The sequence below is a fragment of the Rhipicephalus microplus genome, chromosome 8, assembly GCF_043290135.1.
Source record: "Rhipicephalus microplus isolate Deutch F79 chromosome 8, USDA_Rmic, whole genome shotgun sequence".
Lineage (NCBI taxonomy): Eukaryota > Metazoa > Arthropoda > Arachnida > Ixodida > Ixodidae > Rhipicephalus > Rhipicephalus microplus.
In genome coordinates, this window is record NC_134707.1 from 95,511,277 (window position 1) to 95,538,758 (window position 27,482).

The 27,482-nt window shown below is 45.5% G+C and overlaps 1 protein-coding gene across 1 annotated transcript; it reads right to left on the reverse strand.

The window, feature by feature from the left end:
* Positions 1-1,400: 1,400 nt before the first annotated feature.
* On the reverse strand, positions 1,401-25,532 carry LOC142768323 (uncharacterized). The gene is made up of 6 exons (XM_075870292.1): positions 25,060-25,532; positions 22,256-22,676; positions 12,669-12,673; positions 10,250-10,572; positions 5,082-5,406; positions 1,401-1,892 (listed from the first exon to the last, which is right to left on the reverse strand). The coding sequence occupies exons 1-5, from the start codon at positions 25,417-25,419 to the stop codon at positions 5,097-5,099; spliced, it is 1,419 nt and encodes a 472-aa protein (XP_075726407.1). The 5' UTR covers positions 25,420-25,532; the 3' UTR covers positions 1,401-1,892; positions 5,082-5,096.
* Positions 25,533-27,482: the final 1,950 nt, after the last annotated feature.

Sequence of the window (27,482 nt, forward strand, 5' to 3'; positions counted from 1 at the left end):
CACTTGCTCATAAGAAAAGAATTTCCACCCGGACCATTAAAATTTTACCAACTGAAATTCTGGCATCTATCACTAGCGAATTGTAACACACACGCTAGTATACTTTCATTTACACTAAGGATTAGCTATATGAAAGCGCCTTCAGCAATAATCGAAATTCACCTTTCGGAGAGAGAGAGAGATTGACTTTATTTAAACATATCCTGAGGAGGCCGAGAAAGGGCCATTCCGACCCTTAGTTCAACCTGGAGGCTCCACCCAGGATGGCGCTGGCAGCAGAAGGCTTGTAGCGATGTCCCGGGCCCTCTGGACCGCCTGTAGTTGCCTCTTGTATTGATTGCTCTTGAGGGCTTCCTGCCAAGCCTCTTGGGTATTCAGTTGTGCTGCGCTATGGGTAGGGAACAGCCAGAGCATGTGTTCAAAATTGTAATAGGGATGGTTGCAAAGGGAGCATTGGGTGGTGTGTCGGGGTTGGCTCTGTGTAAGGTGGATGGTGTTATGTACGTACGTGCTTGCAATCTTCTGAGAGTTAGAGCTTGTGCTTTGTTAAGTTTTGGGTGCGGTGCTGGGAAGGCACGTCTTTGTCCCCGGTAATGTGAAGTGGTCTCGTGGTATGTGAGTGCTTTGTCCTGGCTGCCGAGATTCTCGTACCGCTCACTCATCGAGGGGTCGTTGTTCGCGGCGCGGCGTGTGAGCTCACGCGCCAGGCGGTTGACCTCTTCGTTGGGATTGCAGTGGTCGAGTCCCGGTAACTGTCCCATGTGGGCTGGGAACCAGGATACGTAGATTTGACCTTTCTCTTCCATAACAAGGGTTTCTTTGCTCTCGTACTCTCTTATTGCGTTGACGGTGAGTTTTCCAGTGCTTCTAGCTACTAGGCCAGCCGCGAACGTTCGTGCCGCTGTCTTAGAGTCTGTGTATATTGTGGAGTAGGCTTGGCAGCTTTGCAAGGCTAGCACGATCGCCATTTCCTCGGCTTCGTGGACATGGCTTGTTCGGACGGTTGCCGCGTTTATGAGGTTTCCGTCTTCCGTCTTTATGAGGTTTCACCTTTCGGAGGTGTTCATTATAAATCTCACTTTTAAATAAACTTTGTTACTTCAACGCTATTTGGTTTGAATACTTGTTTTGGTGCAGTCTCTAGAAATTGCATAGTAATATTAAACAGCGCACTTCCAGCATCCATGAATCGACACATATATCCTGTGTGTGGTACTTCAATGCTACTTGGTTTGAACATTTACTTTGTGCAATGTATGAAAATCACGTAAAAATATTAGGCAGCACACATCCAGAATCAATGAGTCGACACGTATTTGCTGCGATTTCACAGAAAGCCACTGTTAATAAGAATGCAGTGATTTATTGCATCGAAGGGAAACAAAAAGTGTATACAAACGTGAAAAAGCGATGACGAGATGCTTTTAAAATACGAACAAATGAACTGCAATTGGCCGCTTATCACGGCAAAATAATACATGATTAGGCAGAGTGGTGTCGATTAGACGTTATTTAAAGTGGCAGAATAATAGCTAACATATACTTAAAACACAGACAGTTCACAGGCACTCAAAGTTGCAAGTGCTACATGAGCCCGCGTGTGCCAAATATGCCAATAATCCTCGCCAAGGAGGTACGCGACTGCGTCAGTGTTTCGGTTCTTTCTGCCTCTCGTCGTTCCACATGAGTGCCATCACTGCCGCGTCAGGCGCCTCCTCGTTGCTCAGCGTCACTAGCATCAGCGATGACAGGGACAAACAGAAAGCGCAGAGGGCAACCGGGAGGGCCTTCGCACTTCCGTTCAGCTGGTTCTCGAGGTCCTTAACCGCGTTGGCAGAAGTCGCACCCAGTCGACCCCACATGTAGGCGCCAGCGAAGCCCACACTGCGCATCTGGCACATATGCGTAGAAAATGTACAAAACTGCGCATATGAAGCGGTTTTTCATACCCCGAAAACGTCCTAGAATTAAGGCAATATTACGGTCCACAGTATAGTGAATTTGTTCACTATAGTCCACAGCAACGTTTTTTTCATCTAGAAGCGTTGTGAAGTTCATAATGTATCGTTTGAATGTCAACAGTTTGTGGTATACAATATATTTCTAGGTATACTATGTGAAGTATATTGGGCATTGCTGTAGCTAATGCATCTTTTGCTAACTGTAGGGTGTTAACACCCATATTAACTTCCCCCTAAGCAATGCACAATGGCAATGTAGATAAATAAATAAATAAATAAATAGATAAATAAATAAAGCGCAGAGACATTCTTGGCCAATACGCCAAATATGTTTTTTTTCTACTTCCTCAGAACACGCACATTGAATATTGCTCTGACGCCTTGGTTTACTAAAACGCCAATTTAACGTAGTCGGTAGCCATAAAATGTCAATAATACTCCACATTTATCTCTGATAAGGAAGAAAAGATAGTAAAATCAAATCGTATCCACTCTACTAAAAATGCATGCTGGGTCCTCCCTAGGCGAAAATCTGTCACTTGCAGCTTCGGAGGGCAATGGCGTCTACAGAGAGAAGTGAGCATAGAATGTTGCAAGGTTGTAAAGGTGGTGTATTCAACTAGTCAACAAAAAATTATTTAACGTGTTTAGAAAATGTACAGCATACAATATAAAATTTCCTCACAACTTCATAAGGCGGACAGCTAAACTTGACGATGAAAAAACATCAAAACAAAGACACTGAAATTTTAGAATAAAGTAAAACTTAAGAAAAGGTTTTGCGAATGGTAAAAAAAACCTATTGATTCATGCTGCTATATTCATGCCGCTTTAATTTTGGTGGGCTGAACGGTACATTCAACTACTCAATCTGAAAAATACATAACGTGTTCAGAAAACATACAATATATAAGATCCGAACTCTCTCAGTGCTTTTTAAAGCGGACCAGTAAACAATTCTTTACCCTGAAAAAAGTATGAAAATTAGGACAATCAAATTTTATACTTTAATATAATGTAAAAAGAAGGTCATGTGAGTAGTAAAAACAACCCATTGATTAATATCGTTATCTCAAAGTTTTAATTTTGGTGGGCTCAGTGGTATATCCAACTAGCCGATACAAAAATTAATTAACGTGTTTAAAAAATGTACATTATACGAGATCTAAAGTCATTCAGAGCTTCATAAATGGAACAGGTAAACAATGCAAATCCTGATACTGAAAAATTAATGAAAATGAAGACAATGATATTTCATGCAAAGATAAAATATGAAAAATGTAAAAAAATGCAAGAAACTGTTGGTTCGTCTAATCTCGACGTTTTAATTTTGGTGGGCTCAGTAGGAAATTAAAATAAGGAGCGTGTCTGTGTTTCCAGAGGGGCCTCTGAGGTTTATAGTAGACAACACTTCAAGGTAGTTATGAGGCAGTATAAAAACATGCACATATTTTTTTGATGCAAAGCATCTTATGGTTGAGCTCAATACGGTGTCCAGCGTGAGCGCCTTTACAGCGCTTGTGTGCACCTCCCCTCTCTCTTCTATTCTCTTCTCCTCTCTCGCCCCGCAACGTCGACGGAAAAGGCATCTGCCAGCCAACACTCGCTCCGCCTATCTTTCCTCTAGCCATCTCTCGCAGCAGCACTTACTACCCCATTGCGCATGCGCGTCCCCCTCTTCTATCCTGTGCTCTTCCTCCCAGGCAACATAGCTTACGTGTCTACGCCTGCTCGTCCCCTCTCTCCAGGCACTGCGCCGTGCTCCTGACCGGGTTGCAGAAATTAGGTGTCTTTCTCATCTTCTAACCACTACCACCACCCTCTCTCTCTCCTCTGGACCTCGCTCCTCATCATGCCCACACACCCATTGCACATGCGCGTCCCCTCTCTCCTTTCCCACACTCTCCGCTCTTTTCTCGAAATGTCGACGCAGGCAGCGTCTGCTAGCGAGCTTCTTGATTGAAAAAAAAAAAAAGAACCCAACTGCTCACGCTACACAGCCGTTCACGGCTACCCCGTATATACAGGCCCTGGATCTTGGCCTACATGGTAACGCCATTGAGAGATTTCTCCTGTGCGTTGAACAATAGAAACTCACAGCCTGTGTGATCGCTAAAAGCAGACTGCGCGTCATCATGTTCCATTCGAGAATTTTGTCTCTCAGTGCCCATTAGCAGCATTTGGCATGTTCTAGCAGGAAACGCCGGTCTATAATTATTAACCGGCATAATTTGCGCCTCCCAAGTTTTCTCTCCTGTGCAACGCCACGGTGAGCGCCAACGTCAACAACGCAGCTAGTGTAAGCGTTAGCGCCCACTGCTTCGCATCTGCACATAGTTCTAATTAGTGGGATATGGTGTTGACTATATCCCAGTTAGTGGGATATGGTTTTATTTCGTACCTTTTGCATGCTGTTATTCCTTAAATTGTGACACAAAACTACACAAAGAATAGGCAAGCACATGCATCAAGTGAGTGTATTTTCACACAAAAATCTGTGGAATAATTTTTTATAGTACATTTTTTTGCATAGCTAGACAAATTCAACAGTTTCGATCACTGACCAGTTTTGTAAAAAGAATACATTGGTTTCAGGACGAAGCACCATTGTGATTAAATTACATATCATTTACAAGGTCATCAAATAAGAGCAGCAAACAGACTGTTCCTTTCATTTGCTGCCAGTCACTGACGACAAACATAATCTCAGTGTACAATAATGCAAGAGAGTTCATCAATCGCAGTCATCATAATTGCGAAGAAGCAATACTAACAATTCAGTGCCTACAAAGACCAAGTCTCAGAAGAAACATAGCGGAGTATAGCTAAAGTAAATATCTAGCCTTACTGATGCGACATAAAGCATTCAAGTTGAAAAAGAACTGCAGCTGAATAGGAATCTTATTTTGCTACATTCCTCTCTGGACAGTGAAAAACGTTTGAGCCGAAGTTATGCATTTTCTCCATGTCACAGAAATTAAATGTCGGAAAAAGCTTAGGAGAAGTTTTATTCCTGTTCCGTCCAGTCGCAGCCTAGTTCTGCTGTGAACAACAATTACGTCACCGAGAGAACGTCGCCACAACTTTCGAAGCGTGAACAGAGAATGAAATATTTCGCACCTCTGTCGGGAACATCTAGACGGTTTCCACGGAGAACACGACGTAGGTAATGTTCAGGAGGAGCTTCACCCACATGATGAGCACAGTGAGTGGCAACGACAGCCCAAAGGCCACGAGCGCAGCGTGAAAGGCGAGAGCCATAGCCACCGTAGACATGAGGCGAATGATGGCGGACAGGTGGTCGTAGTGCTTGACCAGGAAGTAGGCGACCGCCATGGCTGGCGCGTTTCCGATCACCACGACCCACTTGGCGAGCTCGTAGTCGCGGCTCACCGTTTTGTTGTCGGTCGCCAGTCCGCCGTAGTACACGAGGAACAACGTGAACCTGGGTCACGCGTACCTTTTGTTCAATTTGAAAGGAAAAGCGCCAATAATATGGTGAATTAGTGCTGACTCGTTTGTGTCAACTTCTGCTTGTGGCATGAGGGCATATTTGCGACTCGTGGTCCACCATAGAGACACTACCGTTTACTTTACGGCATGGATTACACGAACAATCAGTGTATCATATAGGGCAGGACTACCACCAAGCGCTCGAGGCAGGACACAATATTTTATTTCAATGGCTGCCGAGTCATTTCGGAATTCTCGGCAATGACCACGCTGATAAAGCTGCTCATTTGGCTCATAACCAAGACCTGCGCATGCTTATACTAATCTTGGAGACGGATGCAGCGCGGCAATTAAAGTCACTTGCTCGCCGTACCAAGTTTCTACAATGGAGTAGGCAGGGTTTCTCCAACGCGCGCCTGTATTCGTCCTAAATTCTCAACTTCGTTTCTCGCCCGGGCACTCACGACGTGATAAAAATGCTGTGTCGCATGTGGTTGCGCGTGACATTTAGAACTGCGTATTCGTGTTCCATTGAAATGGCCAGCAGTGCGGCCATGCAACATTTACAACTGCGAGGAGACACTAGAGCACATTTTATGCGACTGTTCAAGTGGCCAATCTTAAAGACGTTCTATCGAAGTCAAGCTCGGTCACCTGGATTCACGACAACTTACAAAAAAGAAGGTACCGAGACCTTGGTAGATGGTTTGGCATACGTGCAAAGTGACCGAAGCATCTCGTGTGCTGCTTAAAGGGGCCCTGAGACGCTTTTTCAAGTAACCATGGAATAAATTCACCGAAAAAGCTTATTGCCTCACGAATTCAGAGCCACAAATAATTTAAAAAATCTGTCCAGTGCGAGTGGAGGGACAAAAGCTTGTTGCATGCACGGTGCTATTGCATTCTCTCTTTTTTCGTCCCGACGAAAGCGCTCGAAGATAAGCAGGGAGGGTGGCGGTGGGGCCACAGAAAATGTCACATGCGCCTCGTGACGTTGAGCACATTTTATTTTTTTTTTTCGAATGCGGTGCTTTTTCAGTGTGATCAAAGTGGACGATTGGGCCAGTCAGTGTCATCGCGCGCGCACGCGCGGACACGTAGTGACCTCCCTTGGCGGTCTCTGTAACAAGCGAGCGAGCCATGTTCAAATCAGCCAACGACTGAGAGATGGGTAATTTACTTCACGTCTGACTTTTGGGCACATTCCGTGATTTGTCGAGAGAAAAAAAAAGCTATTTGTAGCTCACTTTGATAATTTATTGTGGCCGCGTGCTGTGCTATAATATTTGGATCGCGTTTTGTCGGGAGCCCCTACTACCGATCGGCAGCGTTTTCTGACCATGCTCAAAAGGTGTTGTAGGGCCCCTACATCGGATGTCACGAGCGCTTGTGAAAGAGCAGCGTGAGAACATGTTGGCGTAATCGCGAGCTGAATATTTATTCATATCTGTATTACTCATGTTCATTTTATCTACCTCAATGGCTTCTATTATTCCCCCTTTTTCCCGTCCCAACCAAGCCAAGCTTGGTTGACCTTCGAGCCTTTGCTCTCCATTTGTCTGTCTCTGCTTGAAACAACGACGATGGTATCGCATAGGTTCCAAGCAACCAAAGCTCTCTTTTGCTTCTTAAGGACCGCCTTACCTCACGAGCGCTTGTGAAAGGCACATGTGAAATGCAAGCATCATGAAACGCCGCACTTGCGACATGCGAAAAAAAATGGCACTGATCCCTCCGTCATAGGGATTCTCGTAACACGAAAGTGCACCATGTCTTCTGATGAGTAGTTGATGTTTATGCGCACTTTGATAATGGAGAGCTTGCACAATGTCCATTTTTTGGCTGTTATGGCAACATATGACACAAAAGCAGCCACTCAAATGCCTAAAGGCAAATATGTATCTCGAAGATGAACGTCCATCGTCATAATTTTATCTTTGTGGTAATTTATGAGAACATACACTCAGGCAAAGCTTGTCGTGGGTGCCGTTCAATGACTACATCAACGCATGCACAATAGGCACTCCACCTCGTTACGAACAAACTCAAAGTGTCGGTATTTGAGGCAATAAACACAAAGGCGTGCGCTGTCAGCTAATAGATTACCTGCGCTTGTGCTCATCTATATACCACACAGCGCCTCAGAAAAGCGAGGATTAAGTGGCAGCTTGAGCCGTGAATGCTCCAAGGTGTTACAGATCTGTCACTGCAGCAAAGTGCTCGAGGAGCGGCGTTCACCTGTCTACGGCGTGATCGCATTACGACCTTTTTTAGAACAGTTTCGTTAGTCCACTAAATAACTTTAGTCCTTTCAGACACCAACTCTGAGAACTGAACGTAAGTGTGTTGATTCGCTACCATGTTGCCTGAAGGCGCTCAATCTTCTATCGCTAGAAGAATAGTAACATAATTCTTAAGTTTACCCGGTGTTCTAGTGTCTCATCCCAATTAAGTTGAAAGATAAATATTCCTTTACATGAAGTAAAAAATGTTTGCATTTGGCACAAACAGAATAATATTTCAGGCTAAGAATATAGTGCATTTTGCACATTCAGTTTAGTTATGTCCAATTTGAGCACAGAAAAATTCTGCACTTCACACTGCTCGCAGGAAGCAAAACGTCGCTCGACTCGTCGAACGGTGTAGTGCCTTCAGAAAAGTGGACTTATGTATCAGTACACTGCAAACTGCAGTTAATTGAAGACATATTTATTATGCAGATTGTTCAATTCATCTACAGTACAACATATCTTGCTCTTTCATAGCTTCTAGTTGATGCCAATAGCAAAAACGAGTGGGCCACACAAAATGGCTTACATAGCGGCTCAAAAAATTCGATGAAGTAGCCTACTGAGAAATACCGTTGGTGCATGTATGAGCTGCGCTATTCGGTGACAAGATGTCACATTAACGAGGCGGCACGTTCACAAGAGGTGAAATGCAAAGCACTTCGTGCGTGGTCGCCGAACCGAACCACAAAGTATGCTCCAACCATACAACTTCTTACGATATTATACGGAAAGCCGGCGCTGCCTTGAATCTATCCAAGCGAAACTGCCGCTCTTTAGCGTAATGATGCACAAGTTCAAATCCTCGCTGCCGGACGACGAAACCAAACCGACCAGCCAAGAATACTGTGAGAGGAATGAGATGTGCGAGCGGAGAGATATAGAGAAGCACGAAAAAAAATTGGCACCGTATCTGTATTTACTCTGCACATGTCGTCGAAAGACAATAGTCTTGCGTGTGGAGAGAGTGAACAAAACATTTATTCGATGTTCTGTTTAGGAAAATTTATGAATGGTATTCTAGAGGCGCTGCGTTAGACTGCCTCGAGCGTGCAGCGGAGGCGAACGAGCGCATCAAGTCACGTCACACGTGAGACATGAGTGCCATCTGGCATTTTTTTTTAAACAAAGTGCGTGGCTCTGAGAAGGGTGTGCGCCCCCACCTCAGAGATGATATAGTGTAGAACTCAAGGCGACGGGTAGGTGCCACCACCGTCTCGTTTTAGCAAAGCGCTGGAAACACTCACCGTTCCGTGCAAGCATTGGATGGTCGGCGCAGGGTGATAAGCGCTGCGGTCCTTAAAATTACTCATGTATGCCTTTTCTGGTAAAAAGCACACATGCAGAATATATACGTGTTGATATGGTGTCTCAGACACGCGCAATAATTGCTTTTTATACGACAATTACACAAGTATGCTTGCTTCTTGAGCAACATAGGTGGGCGCCATGGATGGGGTTGGCCGCGTCAAATACCCGATGCTGTTAAGAGTAGATAAACAGACAAATGTACAAACAGATAGACAGCCAGACCAAAATTTTTGCGTCGAAGGTCCCCAAGAAAGACTATCGTCTTTAAAAAGCCGCCAGGCCTGCGCGCAACGCGCAGCACAATCGCAGCGAAAACTGGAAGAGCGGCCTTTCTGAGCCTTTTTAAAACAATTTTTGGGTAGCTGCTACAATAGCACTTTCATGGTACGCACGATGTTATAGATCATCGTAAATTTAGTTTTGTAGAAACGTATTTACAATGCAATCCTTCGTAATTCTTCAGAAAAGTGCGGTACCTCTTGCACACTTGCAAAGAATTTTGTGCAATTTTATATGCCTAGTGGCTGTTTGCAATGAAGTTTTACCATCAGCATCTCTCAGTGGTAGAACACTGGACTGACATGCAGGGAACACTGCAATGACATTCATCGAATCCCATCGTGAGCTTGGCGTTTTTATTCTGTAGGTCCAATTTCTAATTTCGCGCGATAGTTGTTACGGGCACCAGTGGCGACGTCAGCAGTGGCAGCAGCGGTGGCGGACAACTAATGTGCACGTGACCCTTGTGATCTCATAACAGCTTTCGATGTAAAAAAAAAAACGCGTTTATGAGTATGAAGCCTCGTGAATGTGCATCGGTAGCTGAGCCGGCTGATCATCCGCCACCCATCATCGCAGACCTAAAGCACATGGTTACGACTCCGACGTCATCGAAATCCGCGAATCCATTTTTTTTTCTCATCGTTTGAAATTTATCCACGTCACTTCTGAGACGACAATGACGTCAGGGAGCTTTTCTTCGATTCGAGATTCAGACACTTTTGTGTTTACACGTGCGTATGGCCGCAAAGCGAATAAGCGTATGTGACAGCAGCAAATTGAAGTGATATACACATGCACTAAGCAGCGAACTCTTTTTGTTCTTGTCGCTCGTAATACCACAAAACGCTGATGCGCATAATGTGGCTGCAGTAAAGAATAAATCAATTTTCCATCTTTACCTAGTCTGAACGTAAAATGTTTACACGTCAATAACCCGTTGTCGAGCAAGCTCACCAGGCTACGCTCAGGACGAAGCTTCGGTACGCCATTCCACCGCACACAACTGTCGCGGCCAGCGATCGCTTGGCAGCCTCCAGCAGCGGTGCGGCTCGGCCTCCAGGCTTGTTGATCGTGGCCGCGTGTCGTATGGCGTCAATTCGCCTGCGCACGCGGTAAGTGTCCTCGTCGTTGAACCTGGCCGCGTACACGGCGACGCGCTCGGCGTCTTCGAAGCGCAGGCTCACGAGGAGCCAGTGGGGCGACTCTTCGACCAGACCCGTGGTGACCAGCAGGAGCGACGACGGTAGCAGGACCATCCGGTTGAACATGACCCAGTTCTGAAGTACAATGTTATAATTACTTTAAGGGGCAATACAATTAACCATCGCCAATCAATATTTTTAACGTACCCTGAAACAACCAGGTAATTTTAGTGCAGGCGCGCGAAAAGATGGAAAACATTACAAATAAATAATACAATACGAATACTCTTCAGAAAAGTCAAATAAAAATTTGAGTACACAAAACAATCAGTGGAAAATGAGAAGAATAGAAAGACTAGGCGAGAATTATAACAAATGAAGTGATAAATTGAGGGCAATATACATAAATAAGCGGAAAAATTCGTGAAAGTTGAAACGGGGAAGAATCCGTACATCGAGAAAAACAATGTTAAAACAGTGCAATGATAAGATGGAAACTATGACAGTGGACTGTGAAAAGCACCAAGATCATGAAAGTTAAAATTATAGAGACTTTGTGCTGTCTGAACAGTAGAGTGTTGAAAGAAGTTGGCGGGCACATGAAATGGCCAATTTTCTCTGGTCAACAAAAGCGGAATCTGAAAATTTACACAACTAAGAAGTAATGAACAGGATAACATACAGTGAGCTAGTTTGAAAAGAAATAACAGGTCAGTATGATTTCGTCGGCAGTGAAGTGACGGCGATCGTGATAATTTGCAGCGTTGGAACTTGATACAGAGTCATTTACAGAGAAACCATGATTTTAAATGCTTATGAACAGTTACTGGACTCAATAAATGATGTCACTGCCAGATTGAAAATGTCAACCCAGTTCACATATACATAGTCAAGAAAAACAACGATTTGACCTAGTTGGAACATATTCTTCTTGAAGTTTTTGCGGAAGATCACAGGGACACAGATAAGAATTCAAACGGGCCCAATCTAACAACTGGTTTATTTAAAGAAATAATCACTTTGTAGCCCTCAGATCTGCGCTCTGTGGTCACCGAAACACAAATTCACTGCGCACATATCAAAAATAACAATAACAACTTCGTTAAATAACAAACATGAGCGAAATTTCTGCGCTATAGGCTACCAAAGTGTGGCCAACACACATGTTCTTGCTTGTATATGACACAAGTGGAAGAAGATGTATTGCGGTGTACAATTTATAGAAGGCTTGGAGAATTGAGTTCTAGAGAGATTCTGCATATTATAATATCCTTATGAAAATTAATAATTACAATAATATAAAATATTTATAAAATAATAACGGTTGTTTTTAGTCAAAAAGATGAGCGAAGGTGGAAGAAAAAGCTGAGAGCCAAGTTGACTGGCTACGACTCCTGAAAAGTACAAGTTGGATAGTCTACAGCAAACTGTTGTGCACATGAACAGCCACCTAAAAGTGTGAGCGCACAGAAAGGTAATGAAAATAATATTGTTAGAGAAACAGCATGATCAGCAACAATGCATTGTACTGTCAATAGAACCATAAATTATTAAGAAGACACTTGAACAAATTACAATACAAAAAATATAAATGTCATCGTAATTATACTCTTAATTGGCGAACTCCTACAATCTAAAACAAGGCAATGCACGGTAGCTTTACCTAGAAACAACAAAAGTGAGTATTCACTTTAATTAGGATAAAAAACCTTAGTTATAGAAGTTAGTTGAAAGAAGACATAACAGTTGATAGAAGTTCATAGAAGATAGCCTATAGAAGAAATGACAAATAAAAAGTTTGAAATTGCCACGGAGTAGCATACCATTGCATGAAGTCTCGGAACAGGATGCTTTCGCTGCTTCCCTTTATGTTGCTTCATCACTTATCTTATAGTTGGCGTGTTGGCAATTTCAGGGCTGCACCAGTTAATGCAGCTAGAACACGCAAGCGCCCACGCCGGCCAGCTTGCTCCAGCCTGCATGGCTTCGGCCGAACTTGTCTAGGATTATGTATACTAGTCTTGCACAGGCCGACTAAACCATGGTTAACGTTTTGGTAGTTACGTTAACCGCTGTTCGCTTAGTTTACGGGAAACCACGGTAATGCCGGATATCACGATTGCAGGAAACCGTGCTTGGCAACATCGGTTCGGCAGTTGACCGAACAAATAATTGACGGTACCCTTGAGCGGTGAGTACATATCCGTGAGCGTGCGTGAAAAACGGATTACCTGGACTGCAGGAACCACGTAAAGCTTTATAAGGCTATGGGAAAATTATTTGAACAACATTATGGTAGAAATAAGGAACATATTTGCGTAGGGAATGGCGATCTGCTGATTAGTGCGTCCCTTTATTATACGCCAGGTGGTGTAAGCCCGTTTAACCGAGAATAATTTGGCTCTGTGTAACATTGACGAACCGTGGTTGATGCTAACTGCTCTTTCACGCGATCGTGCACGAGAGTAACTAACTATGGTTTGTTGTAACTGTGGCTAACTTGCCTGTGTAACGTGGGTATTAGACGGTGCTGTATAACGCCAACAGTTAAACAGCGTCAGGCTAGATCTTGCTGCAAAGCTCAAACGAAAGCACCACATCTATAAAATGTGGGGTCTACATGTATCGTTAGATCTTGATTGATATTGATACGTGTATGGAACTGTCGCCCCGACACAGCTGAATTGGCACCCAAATGAGGAAGACGACAACGTGGTTGTTGTGGGTTGAACTCTCGAGCTTCTCCCGTTGGCCTACTTGACTGTGCGCTCTCTAAGCCGTTAGCAAGACCAGCTCTCGGTGAATAAATCCTCCCCGTTACTTCTTTTGGTGGAAGCTGCGGGGTCTTTACACAACCCGGCTCAGGAACTCCGCAGTGGATGCCATCTTTGTCCAGCCGCGATGCCTGAAACCGGCACTCAGGCCTCGCCATCCGCGCCGGCTCCATCACCTGTGATTCCCCCTATCTTCTCGACCCTGGCACGTTTTCCGGGACGGACAGCACGGACGTCGAAGAATGGCTCGCATTGTTCGAGCGCGTCAGCAAGCGCTACAGGTGGGACGAAACGCTTATGCTGGCAAATATTCTATTCTACCTACGGGGTACGGCACGCGCCCGGTATGAGACGCAGGATGATGAACTAACCAGCTGGGACACATGCAAGCAAAAGCTTCGCGATTTGTTCGGTCGGTCAGTTGCTCGTCCGATGGCAGCCAGGCAGGAACTCGCGTCGCGTGTTCAATCATCGACGAAGTACTACGTCACGCACATTAAAGACGTACTGGCACTGTGTCGGAAGACTGAAAAAAAACATGTCCGAGGCGGACAAGATCAGCAACGTGTTGAAAGGCATTGCTGATGATGCTTTCAACATACTAATGTGCAAGAACTGCGCCACTGTCGACTCCATCATATCTGAATGCCGACGATTTGAACAAGCTAAAAGCAGGCGAATAACCCACCACATCACGAGACTCCAAACACTGCAGCGACTTCGTCTTGTGAGGATTCTGCAGCGCCCCGTTCACTTGCGCCTCCTGCCAATATCGCAAGGATTGTTCGCCAGGAGCTGGGAGCCATGGCACCCGCTTCCTATCAGCCCCCTGCGCAAGACAACTGGGCAACAGTCTCGCTTATTCAAGCCGTCGTACGTCAGGAGTTTGCTAACCTGGTCGTCCAGGTTCCCCAGCCCGCCAGACTTATACCGCAGCCCATGAGCACTCCCGTCCACAACGCTGACCACCACCCTGCTCCATTTGTCGCTGCGGCAGCTGCGACTCCTCGGTTTCCACCACGCTACCGAAATCCATCTGAGTGGCGCACGCACAATGATCAACCCATCTGCTTTTCTTGCTCTCGAGTTGGGCACATCTCCCGCCATTGCCGCAACAGGTGGTATTTCCGGCCAAGCTTTTCTAATGTCGACCGCCGTCAGGACCGTGGACCCTATTCGCAACGCGGTTTTCCGGATGACCATACTCAGGACGCTTCAGCTCGCCGTTTATCTCTACGCTCCGAACCGTCCTACGCTGACGTCGTCGCCCAAAGAAACTGGTCTAGCCACTCGCCGTCACCTCAGGGTCGGCCGTCACGCTCCCCTCAACGCCGCCGTTTTCCGTCACCGGCTTATTCTGGCCATTCCCCGAGAAACTGACGAGTGCGGCTCCTGGAGGCGGCGCTGCGTTGACGACTTGGAACGAAAACCCTCAGCCGGCTACAAATTCAAGACGCAATTTACTTGGGTGTTCGTTGATGGCCACTCCGTTACTGCTCTATGACACTGGTGCCCAAGTATCTGTTATGAGTTCTACACTTTGATCTCGCCTGAAAAAGGTTCTCACACCGGCTATGTTCTCTTCTGTTCGAGTTGCCAACGGAAGTCGAACATCGGTGCTTGGTATGTGCACTGCCCGCCTTACTGTTGCTGGCCACCACAATTCCGTTCTCTTCACAGTCCTCGATGCTTGCCCACACGACGTCAACCTTGGAATTGACTTCTCAACCACCCACTCCGCCCTCATCGATTGTTCTATCGGTATCTTACGGCTCGAATTGCCTTTGTGCACTGATTTCACTCCTCCAAGTCGCACTCGGCTACGATCCGTGGAGTCTCTACGGCTACAACCCCAGGCTGCTATGCACATTCCTCTGTCGCCCTTCCCGTCCGTTCCTGATGGAGACTATCTGGTGGCTGCCCTCATTGAGTTGACCCTTACGCACCACATCGCACTACCACATAATATAGTGGTTGTTGCTAACAACATGGTGCTACTTCCAGTTCTGAACTTTTCTACGTTGACCCAAGTTCTTTCCCAAGGCATCACTTTAGCTGATCTTTCCACCCTTGATGAATGTTCGATTTGTTCTTTTACCCCTGACACTAAGACCATGGCGAAACCTGTCACCACGTCGCAATATAATGCGTTCCTTGACAAAATGATGTCCAGCGACCTCTTACCTTCCCAAGTTGCAGCGCTCCGGGGTGTTCTATTTTTTTACCTGGATATCTTTGACGTCGACGACCGTCCCCTGGGCCGCACAAGTGTCGTAACCTACCGCATCGACACCGGCGACGCCAGTCCACTCCACAAACGCCCTTATCGCGAGTCACATGCTGAGCGCCATACAGACGGAGGTCAAGAAAATGTTGAGTAAAGACGTCATTGAGCCTTCATCGAGTCTTTGGACATCCCCTGTGGGCTTAATTAAAAAGAAGGACAACACCTGGCGCTTTTGCGTCGACTATCGCCACCTGAATTGGATCACCAAGAAGGACGTTTATCCTTTACCCCGAATCGATGATGCGCTCGACTGCCTCCACGGCGCCAACTATTTGTCGTCCCTCGACCTTCGATGCGGGTACTGGCAAATTTCGGTCGACGACCGCGACCGCGAGAAGACAGCATTCATCACATCTGACGGCCTTTACCAATTTAAGGTCATGCCTTTTGGGTTGTGCAATGCCCCAGCTACTTTTGAGCGTTTGATGGACTCTCTTCGCGGTTTCAAATGGTCGACCTGCCTTTGCTATCTGAATGATGTAATCATTTTCTCGCCCTCCTTCGAAAGCCACCTGTCTCGTCTCTCGGCAATTGTCGACACTTTTCGTTGCGCTGGTCTCCAACTGAACTCGTCGAAATGCTCATTTGGACGCCGGCAGATTAAACTATTTGGCCACATTGTTGACGGCACTGGTGTTCAACCCGACCTTGACAAAGTTCGCTCAGTCCGAGAATTCCCGGTTCCGCGTTCTACACAAGAAGTTCGCAGTTTTATTGGGCTCTGCTCATACTTCCACCGCTTTGTCTTCAACTTCGCGGTTATTGCTAGGCCCCTCACGGATCTCCTCAAAAAGAATGTGGCCTTTTCTTGGGGAAGGGACCAAGAACATTCCTTCACGTCGCTAATTACCGCCCTGACATCACCACTTGTGTTGGCTCATTTTGATCCACATGGCTCGAACAGAGCTTCGCATCGATGCAAGCGGTCAGGGCATTGGTGTTGTACTCGCTCAGATACAGAATGGCACCAACGGTGTGATAGCCTACGCTAGCCGCCTTTTGTCGCAAGCGGAACAAAATTATTCCATCACTGAGCGGGAATGCTTAGCCCTCGTTTGCTATTGCGAAATTCCGTCCGTACTTATACGGACGTCCGTTCGCAGTCATCACGGACCAACATGCGCTTTGCTGGCTGTCGACGCTTAAGGACCCTACAGAAAGACTCGGCCGATGGGCACTTCGATTACTGGAGTACATGTTCTCAGTTGTTTACAAATCTGGAAAGCTGCACAGCGATGCTGACTGCTTATCCCGGCAACCCGTTGATCCACCTAGCTCCACTGATTTGGAAGCCGATGCCTGCGTTTTAGCAATCACCGACTTTCTGAACCTCGCCGACGAACAGCGCTGAGATCCATTGCTGCTCACCATCATTGACCATCTTCAATCGCGTTATACTGACCCTTCTCTTAGCAGATACCTACTTCAAGACAACGTTTTGTACCACCGCAACTTACACCCCGACGGCGCGGAACTTTTACTCGTCATACCGCATCACCTGCGAATAGATGTTCTCCGACACTTCCACGACGCTCCGACTTCTGGACATCTAGGCGTCTCCAGAACTTACGACAGCATTCGACGACAAGTATTCTGGAAGGGCCTCTACCGCTCTGTTCGCCGTTACGCCGCATCATGCGACCTCTGCCAGCGCCGAAAGAATCCTACGACTCCCCCTGCCGGTCTTTTTTAACCTATTGAAGTTCCAGCCGAGCCATTTTATTGAGTGGGGTTGGACTTGCTAGGTCTCTTTCCCACTTCTACAACTGGAAATGAATGGATTGCAGTGGCCACCTACTATGCCACTCGATATGCAATCACTCGAGCGCTACCAAGCAGCTGCGCGACCGAGGTTGCCGACTTCCTGCTGTACGACATTATTCTCCACATGGCGCTCCGTCTCACCTGCTCACAGACCGTGGTCGCTGCTTTCTATCTCGTGCGGTTGATGATCTACTCCGATCTTGTGCTACCCGTCACAACTTCACCACATCTTACCACCCTCAGACTAACGGCCTTACGGAGCGCCTAAACCGCACCTTGACAGACATGCTTGCCATGTACGTATCTACCGACCACACTGATTGGGACATAGCCCTTCCGTTTGTAACATTCGCGTATAACTCGTCACTTCATGAAACAGCGGGCTACTCCCCTTTTTATCTACTCTTCGGACGTCATTCCTTACTGCCCTTCGACACACTGCTTTCATCAGACCACCCGTCCTCCACTTCATACGCTCAGGATGTCATCACCCGGGCCCTGACGGCGCGCGTGGTAGCGCGCGCTCGGTTATCGTCGTCGCAGACAGCACAGAAGTCCCTTTATGACCATCGACATAGAGATGCCGTTTTTTTTTCTGCGGGATCTCTTGTTCTCCTGTGGCTCCCATCTCGACGCGTTGGCCTCTGCGAGAAACTACTATCGCGATACGCGGGGTCCTACCGAGACATTCGTCCGGTCACACCTGTGACCTACGAGATTGCCGCTACCACAAACTCATCAGCTGCGGCACCCAGAACGGAAGTAGTCCACGTTTCTCGTCTCAAGCCCCACAATGCCGACTCGCTCATTTAACAGGCACCGAGACGGTGCCTTACGGGCCGGGGTGATGATACGTGTATGGAACTGTCGCCCCGACACAGCTGAACTGGCACCCGCATGAAAAAGACGACAACGTGGTTGTTGTGGGTTGAACTCTCGAGCTTCTCCCGTTGGCCTGCTTGACTGTGCGCTCTCTAAGCCGTTAGCAAGACCAGCTCTCAGTGAATAAATCTTCCCCGTTAAAATATATGGGGTCTGACGTCCCAAAATCACTATAAGATTATGAGAGACGCCGTAGTGGAGGGCTCCGGAAATTTGAATCACCTGGGGTTCTTTCACGTGCACCCAAATCTGAGCACACGGGCTTACGGCATTTTCGCCTCCATCGAAAACGCCGCCGCTGCAGCCGGGATTCGATCCCGCAACCTGCGGGTCAGCAGTCGAGTACTTTGGCCACTAGACCACCGCAGCGGGGCATATTGTTAGCGCTGGTGCGCAAGAAAAACGCATGTGGGGGTGTTGTAATGTTTGGCGTGTTGGACTATTGCGTACACGGTATACGCATGCTGAGGGTTCAATTGTAATTCATACTAAACGGAATTGTAATTTCTACTAAACAAACTTTTTAAGCCTATCGCGTTGGAACAAGTACCTTTATCAAGGCGGTGAGTGCAGCGACGTATATGGGCGCGAGTACAGTAGGCCAGCATATGGCTAGGGCACAGTAGGGCGCCCTGGGTCTAGGCTGCGTGCTTTCGAAGAGTAGAATAAACGAGATCACTTCTATGGCGCTGCAGGCAGCCAACGATAAGCAGCGCAGGAGAGCGTAGACCACGAAGGAGCTCGCCACGCAGGTAGCCAAACCCGACAATACCACTAAGCTTGACGCCCAGAGGAGTACAGGGCGGCGGCCGAACTTGTCTGATGCTAGACCTACGCACGGTATGGCCAAGACACTCGCTGCAAAGACGAAATAAGTTAGGATGAATTGATCTTTCACCATGTTGTTTCAGACCAACATGTTGCAATATTGCGCGTCCCTTCGCAAGGAGCATTACTGACAGTACTTTCTCCTATTGTCAAATATAGAGTGCTCCTTTCTCTAAACATTGACGTATGTCAAATTTGCTTTGTAATGTTGAAATGTGTACCACGACTTTAAAATATGCGAGTCTTCACAGTGTGTTACTTTACGTGGCACTATATGTGTTCATCTTTTATAATATGAGAACTCATTCAAGCAATGAAAATGCAAACAAAAAAATACAAATTCGCCTTTCCTTCTAGTGCGAACTCCTCTATTTTTGGTGAAGGTCTCACTAAGACAACAGTTACCTAATTTTTTACTGAAAATAACTTTGGACGAAAAGTCCGCAAGGCGAGTACGTACAGCACCTCTCATTAAACTAGCACCATGCTTCTTTTGCCCAAACTCATTTTTCATTCACAAAATCAAGCAAGAAAAATCCAGCAGAAATTATTGATTGACTACCAGAATATTCATAACAACCTTTTAATGCATACGCTTCACCAATTTATCAGATAAAAGTATAAATATGGACTACTTCAAATAACAGCAGTGACTGATTTACTTATTGATTAGTAATGAAAGAAAGGCTGCATTTGAGTACTAGAAGCGTCAAATAAAACAGATACAGAGGCACGCATTCACAAGAGTATTGTACGTGCAGTGATGTGCATATTGTGGCAGCATATGCGCATTTGTGCCGAAGTGTATAAAAAACCCATTGCTAATAAAGACTAGACGTAGCACCCTACGCTATCGGGAATGCTTGCCTTCGTAAGCAATATACTTTAACGTTGCTAGTACACACACTTATTCACAGCCAATCAAAGAGCCCCGAAGTTTCTGCCTTGTTGATCACGTAATCGAGCAGATAAGCTGTGGGGTGCATGTCAAGTTCCACCGACTACCAGGCTACCGTGTCGGACTAGAATTGGTGTACAGGTTTAAAACGAAAAGTGTAATTGACTGATAATCAACTGAAAAAAACAGGTGACCTTTAGGCCTCGGGAAAGTGGTGGCTCGTGAAGAACAGTGGCCATGATGAAGAATGGCGACTGTTAGGCTGGCGAAGAAGTTCAAAAAGGTGAACTCGTATAAAATTACTTCTCATACCGTCATCATCATCATCGTCATAGTCATAATCATCATCAGCATTACCGCGTCCCTTGCGGGACAAAGACTTCTCCCATTTTCCGCCAGTTAATTCGGTCCAATGATTTCTGCTGCCAATTTATACCCACAAACTTCTTAACCTCATTTGCCCACCTAACCTTCTGTCTCCCCCTAACGCGCTTGCATTCTCTGGGAATCCAGGTACCTTACTGACCAGCGGTTATCTTGTCTACGCGCTACATGCTCGGCCCATGTCCATTTCCTTGTCTTGATTTCAACTATGATATCCTTAAATTCCGTTTGTTCTCTAATTCACTCTGCTCTCTTCTTGTCTCCTATGGTAAACTCATACTTTAAACAGGAGTAATTGGGAAATCAATGAATATTCAACACTGGCCGACTTTCTGTGCACCGGGTAAAACTTCCGCACAACCAGTAAAATATCAGGCTTCTTTTAGAAGAACCTTCTTTTTTTGTTGGCATCCCTCCTCACTCTTTTTATATGACTTCGATAATCGATCACTATAGGGAACTGCCATCACTATTTACTCGGACGGTGCTCGGTGACATTTATTAGTTCTACCATAAGCTTGTTTTGCTTCCAAAACTTTTGTGCGCAGCGAATCAAAAGACGATGAGCACATACTTGCTCTAACATGTTTTGAGGTGACGTGCATACAACGCAGAAAAAATGGAAGATTTTTTGCTTTTACTCCATTCATTTCTATTGAAAAGCATTTAGCATAATCTTCCCAGCACAGACCTCAATTGCAAACAAGTTTGGTCGACCAAGCAACATTGTCTGTTTGAAACGGAATACCGGGCGTGCAGCTATGCATTCAATACGTCGCTTCAACTCCCGCCTATCGAACTAATCAGCAATGAAATCACTGTCGATGGGGTGTTCTTAATCACAGTGACCTTTATGTATGTGTGGCGGATTCGACCTGAATGAACTGCAAGGAGGCTCAATAGGCAAAGTAGCTCGTATTGATTCACTACAGTACCTTGGCAGTTGGATTCGAAAATGCTTCAGGCACATGGGCTCATGTTGATACAGTGATATGTAGCGATTAACGTCGTAAAACCACCACAAGATTACGAGAGACGCCGTAGTGGAGGGCTCCAAAAATTTCGACCACATGGGGTTCTTGAACGTGCACCTAAATCTGAGCACACTGGTCTACACCCTTTTCGCCTCCATCAAAAATGTGGCTGCCACAGCCGGGACTCGTTCCCACGCCTTTCAGGTGAGCAGTCTAGTGCCATAACCACTAGACCACCGCGGTGGGGCCATGAGCTTATGATTAAGTGCATGTTAAAAGGTGCCAGATGGTGAAATTCTCGGGGCCCCTCCACTACAGCGTCTCTAAAAATTGTTCATTGTTGTTGAAACGCTGAACGTCAGGAATAATTTATTTTGATTCGTTAACGTTGCAGCAAAAAGAAACGGGACCCAGATGAAATGGTACGCGAAGAGGCACTCTTGTGTCCCGCTTCTACCATCGCTATTTTGTTTGCGCTGCCTGGTTATTATGATAAATAGCTCAACTGGCTTATTGACCTAATTCTTTAAACAAAGCACCCAGCCCCTCATACAGTGGTGAAAGACAACTTCTAGTGCACATTCATGATTTTCATCGTCTACAGCTTTCTTATCAATGTAATACATCGGTACCCACCTTCCACAGAAGCTAATCACTACGAAAGTGGTTCGGCATGACTTGTGCGATTGGAGGCGTTGCAATGTTTTTGCACATCGCATGGCTGTGTGGTACCTGCAGCCTATATTTCACCAAGCGACGAAGTTACGCGATAACGTTTTGATGTGGTGTCAAGATGAAGGCATTATGTCAGGTTGCGGTGATATCTGATGTCATGATGACGCTATGTCGTGGCTTTATCACATGACTACTTTTGACATCACTCGTGTTGACGCCGTGTACCTTGACGGTTACTTTTGGTGTCTTGTGAGGCATCTACGATTTCCTATTTAATATTCATACGTTTTCCCATTTCGACCGCGTCATCTGGACATCCAAAAGTAGCCAACGCATTGAAATTGTAGCTCACCTCCAGTGTATGCTGCTTTCAGAAGCCCCTCGTACCACGACCTGTCGCAGACCAGGTTCCAGCGAGCGATGGCGTTTCTGCCAGGCGTATCAGGTTTATAGACGAAGCTCTCGCAGCGGACCTCACTGGAGTTGGTTCTGTCCATTGTTATAGGTGGCTGGGTGCTGGCTTCCAGATTCGGGGTCGTGGGGGCGCCAGCCTGCGACGTGGATGCTGCTAGGGGCGAAGCTGGCGCATCGAGCGGCTCGTAGCGCTCGCACTGCTTGAAGTCCCCGTTAGAGTCGCGTGGGCTGGCGATGTCCTTCCACATCTGCTCGGATAGAGTGGCGAACTGCTGTGGAGGCGCGCACCAGTGCTCTACTGGCTCAAGATCGATGAATAGTAGTGTGAAGCTGTAGGAGTAGGCGAGCATAGTTGCCAGCTGCGTTTATCAGAAGTGAAATGATTGCTGGTGTATACACACGAAGGTTTTCATTGATTCTATGGAGCACCCACCTTCGGAGAGACGGCGCATGATAAGTGGAACAAACTCTCACTGATTGTGCGCAGCGTCTGATTTTTTTTTATTTCACACTTCCCCCTTTTCGAAAACGAGTGCTGGCCACCTGGTGCAGTGCCTGGGGCACCTGACTTGAGAAGTATCATGTTTCTTCTGTAATGCTAGTTTGATACATATTGAATATTGCATCAGTAGGGATGAGCGTTCAATATTGTCACCAGGGTACGATTAGATACCTGATTACTTAGGGTCAAAGATACAAAACAGAGCCTTTTTAAAGAAAATGCCTGATACCCGACGGTGACAGCATACCCATTAACCTCGTGTATTTCTCTCAGAACGCCGACCACTACACTTGCCAGCCTATCTCGCATTGATATACCGAAAAGAAGAAACTGCTTCGGTTCCATGCTTCTACATTTTAAGGACAGGATGTGTTACAAATGAGCAATAGTTGTTTTAATGCGACATCTGGTATTAAATCAAAATAGCAATGACGTCGTTCTCTGCTGCCATGGTTCGTGTTCATAACTTCTATTATGCGAAGTGCGAACAACATATCTACGATCGAATGGGACTTCAGCCCACGCCTTCTTCTGATAGCAGAGCATTCCACTGCAGAGGTGCGCTAGAGCATCACACTGGTTTCCAAAAAGACCCTGTACAGGCGTCATGCCGCACGAGAAATGGCGTCGACTCGTGTGTATAGGTTTGTAGCCGAGCCAAATAATACTCAGGCGTCATACAATCTGAATTGTGCAACTAGCACATCATACCATTTGCTGTCGGCCTTGCTGTTGCATAGCTGAGCTTGGCGTTTATGGCGTTTATGTGGAGAAGACAGGTGATCGAAGCAGTAAAAAATACACGAAAAATACAGAAAAGCGCACTCGGTGCGCTTTCTCGTGTTTAACCTGTCTTTTTCACTGCTTGCTAAACATATGCGTTATCACCTCCAGTTGAACTAGCGTCTCCTGTGAAGCTTCCCATCAGGCAAAAGGTGCAACGCCATAATATTTTATCGTCCTCAGCCACAACAACAACGAAGTGCCCATAATGGCCTACAGATGTGTAGTGGTACATTGGTTATCTGCAATGTGCTGAACACTGGCTCAGTGGGCGCTTCCCAATTTGACAAAATGTACTACTAATATTTGTGGTCTAGTGGACACCTAGCTTGCAGTGTGCTTCTATTAACCCTAAGAGAGCTTGGTATAACATGCTTATGTGAGCAGCAAGAGAAGCCTGTTTGCTGCTCGCGAGTAGTAGGCGCACTTGGTTCTTTTCGTTGCATTGCGAAAATGAACAGTCGCTTAGGAGGTGTGACGAGCCAAGAAAAAGAGAAATGCGCAGGAGAGAGCTAGAAAAGTGAGTGACGGCCACAAGTATATATTCAACGTTGCATAGCTCAGCTACCAGGGCTCCATTTTTAAAAATCGCAGTCATATGTTCATTGTAGTCTCAGGCTCAACAGCACACCTAATTTAGGCCTCAGGGCTGTTTGGGACACTTTATTGAGTTCAGCTGATTCCAGAACCACGCAGAATGCGCGCCGTAGTCTCTAGTTATGCGAAAAAAAACAACCATGTTTTCGAATATTTGCCTTGTTTATGACTTTTACAGTGTGTGTCAAAAGTTTGCAGGACACGCTTCATATATATACATAGAATAGCGTACTGGGAACTTTTGGAATTCCTTTACGTAATTTGTCACGTGATTTTTTTTCTTGGTTGTCCCCATGTACTCAATTTTGTTTCAGAGACATGTTTGTCGAAAACGAATTCACTTCGGAAGCAGCTTCGGAATTCAGTTTTCGAACGAGTTGTTGGAATTTTGGCAAGATCACGTTACTTAATAATTATCATATTGCAGTGCAGGACGCAAACATGCCAACATCCTTTGCTTGATTGCCTGATTGCCTTTTAAAGCAGCAGTTCTACATTAACGCTTGAGATACTGTACGTAGATAGCCTGATTGTGAGCTGGGGCAGCCGTTTTTCAAAATATAAAAATCTGGCTGCACTCAAATTTACTTTAATGTTATAGAAAAAAACTTGCCTAGAGTCGCCAACTCTAACCTGCCTATAAATGTTTTGCAATTCTGGACGGATCGGGCAGGCAAAGCAGACTCAAAAATAACACCTCGCTCAAAAAAATTCCCAGGAAAATATTTCAGCCGATCTGGACGTGAAACACATTGGGAGCGAATGCTACCAAACAATAAAAAAATAAATTAGGGAAGACAGGATTTGCAGAATGGTAGCACATTATGAATTCATTGTGAAATATATTTGTTAGCACGCACCTGTGCACAGAGGAGCATCGTCTTCTGGAATCGTCCGTGGCCGAACGCAGACCTGCTCTCCACCTGGGTCTCTGATGGCGTCATGTAGCCGTCCTGCAGCCTCGGCGTGGTGAGGAACCGCGACGCCGCACTGGCGGAACCCACACTGCCCGGCAGTCGGCACATGTCCGCACTGTTGGAGGGAGGCACACTTTTGGTGGAACCTTTCACCATGTTCGCCAAAGTGGACGTTGGCTGGGGAAGATCGGAGCTAGAGCGCTGCGACATCATGGAGGCTCGTTCTTCTTCTGCTTCTTTTTCGTGCGTCTGGTTCTTGTTCTTTTTGGCCTTCACTTGTGAATCAAACCCACTGTGGGGCATTGGCCAATAATTGAGTGGTCTTATAAAACATTATTCAAGTTTCGAGTAAAACGACTGATAGAGGGTAAACGCTACAATTCTTGCACGATGGCCAATGCATGCAGTTAGGCATTCTATACTTTCAGGGTCAAAGTATTTCGTTGAAATGGCAAGAGCTGCTTTTGAGGTTTTGAGAGGCGCATGACCACAACAGCCGCCCGAGAATCGAAAAAGAAAAATGCTGCCGACACTTCTCAATCAAGAGTAACTAGTAAATTCAACAATTTTTTTCGATGCAATACATTTTGTACTTCTCGTTGATTTTACGTTATTTCTTATATAAACTATTTTGATAGGACTGTATGATACCACATTGACCCACTTAAAACTTTTATAGCAAAGAAAACAAACTACCTACCTGAGCACGGTGATAGAAGACACTGGCTTAGCAATAATAATATATGACTCCTAGTGAGTGTGCATGTCACTCGCTGCTTCACAAAAATAAATTGCCTTGAAACATTCTTCACACTAGTTCCTTTACAGCTGAAGTTCCTAAAATTTTTCCGGGTACCTGGTCATTGGTATTAGAATTAAATGAAAAGGCCGACTCAATAGTCCGAGTGGCAATTAATAGTCTTATAGTTTAGGTCCTTTCTGTAGTGGCCTATACAACTGCAACAAGATTTGCATCACTTTCGCTTCATGCAGACGCAATATAATTAGCAAGTTCATGTACAGAACACAGTCATTTAAAGCTTCCGTCATAAACTCATTGGTGCCAATAAGACAATAGAATGTCATAATAACTAGATTGCGATGTCGTGTACCCCCGTTAATAATACATTCACACAAGGTGGTCTGGTGATATAACCCGCATGCATTGTTTGTTTAAAATAAAGCAATAGAACGCTACTGGTTGTCATTTCGACGCTTCAGGTTGCTCAAAAGACTACTCCTTATCACGTTCGCTAGCCATGGGCTGCACTCCTTAAGTGAGGACATACTTTCTTTTGGTGCTACGGATCTGGGCTTGAGTCGCAGGGACGATTTTGATGCCGTTTGTAGTTATCTTCAGAAAACGAAGTAAATACAACTTTAAATTTTTGTGATTTTTAATGTTGAAGTGATAAATAGTTCTTTTGAAAAGTTTTGGTTAACTTATTTCAATTCCTGCTTGTTTTATTCAAACAAAATTTTACAACACCTGATCTAAGTTGGATGAAAGCATTTGCTGGACTTATTATGATATATTTACGTTGCTGTATAGAAAAAAGTCAAGATATATATATATATATATATATATATATATATATATATATATATATATATATATATATATATATGGGAAAGAAGTGTATACCTAAGGGCTCGTTTTTCCGTGTTTTAACACAATATTAATGAGATCTAACAGACAGTAATGCCAAGGAATGTACAGGGGAAGTTATTAGAACGAGTGGAATGTAAATAAGAAGAAAGAAAAGTGGATGAAAAAATAACCAGCTGTGAGCTGACTATATATATATATATATAAATATATATATATATATATATTCCAGTAGATCCTCCGTGAGCGGTCACAACTTGGAATATTTCGACGTTTCGGCCTAGAGTCTGGCCTCCATCAGGATTAAAGGTACCGTTTGTTGGTGCTCAGCTTTATACAATCTCAAATCAGAGGGAAAGAAAAGAGGAGAAAGACAGAAAAAAGAAAAAAAGACAGAAAAGAAAAAAAGAAAAAAAGAGAAATAAAAGAATATAAGGTGGACTCCCCTCGGGTGCCCCCCTTCCACTTCCCCCTTCATCTCTCTCCCCTTTCCCCCTTCACCTTTCTGATGTGAATGGTCTGTGTATGCTTCCTTTCACTAACCCATTCTTCCCGACCAGACGGCGCCTCCTGGCACTGGCGGTTCGGTTTGGGGCAAAAAAAAGAGCTTTCTAAAAAAGTTCTAAGCCCTAAACTACTCGGAGCCCTGTCAACATTTCGTCGAAGAAAGAGGGGTACCACGTATTGGGGCAGAGGCTGGTAAGCGGGCATTTTAGGAAGTTTTAAACCTTTAACTACTCGGGGTCCCATCAACATA

Excerpts from the sequence above, each read along its gene's own strand:
- LOC142768323 (XM_075870292.1), bottom strand. The coding sequence starts at position 25,419 with ATGCCCCACAGTGGGTTTGATTCACAAGTGAAGGCCAAAAAGAACAAG. Across the intron at positions 22,677-25,059 it reads CGATGCTCCTCTGTGCACAG|CTGGCAACTATGCTCGCCTA; the intron begins GTGCGTGCTAAC and ends TGATAAACGCAG. Across the intron at positions 5,407-10,249 it reads TTCGTCCTGAGCGTAGCCTG|GTTCACGTTGTTCCTCGTGT; the intron begins GTGAGCTTGCTC and ends CGCGTGACCCAG.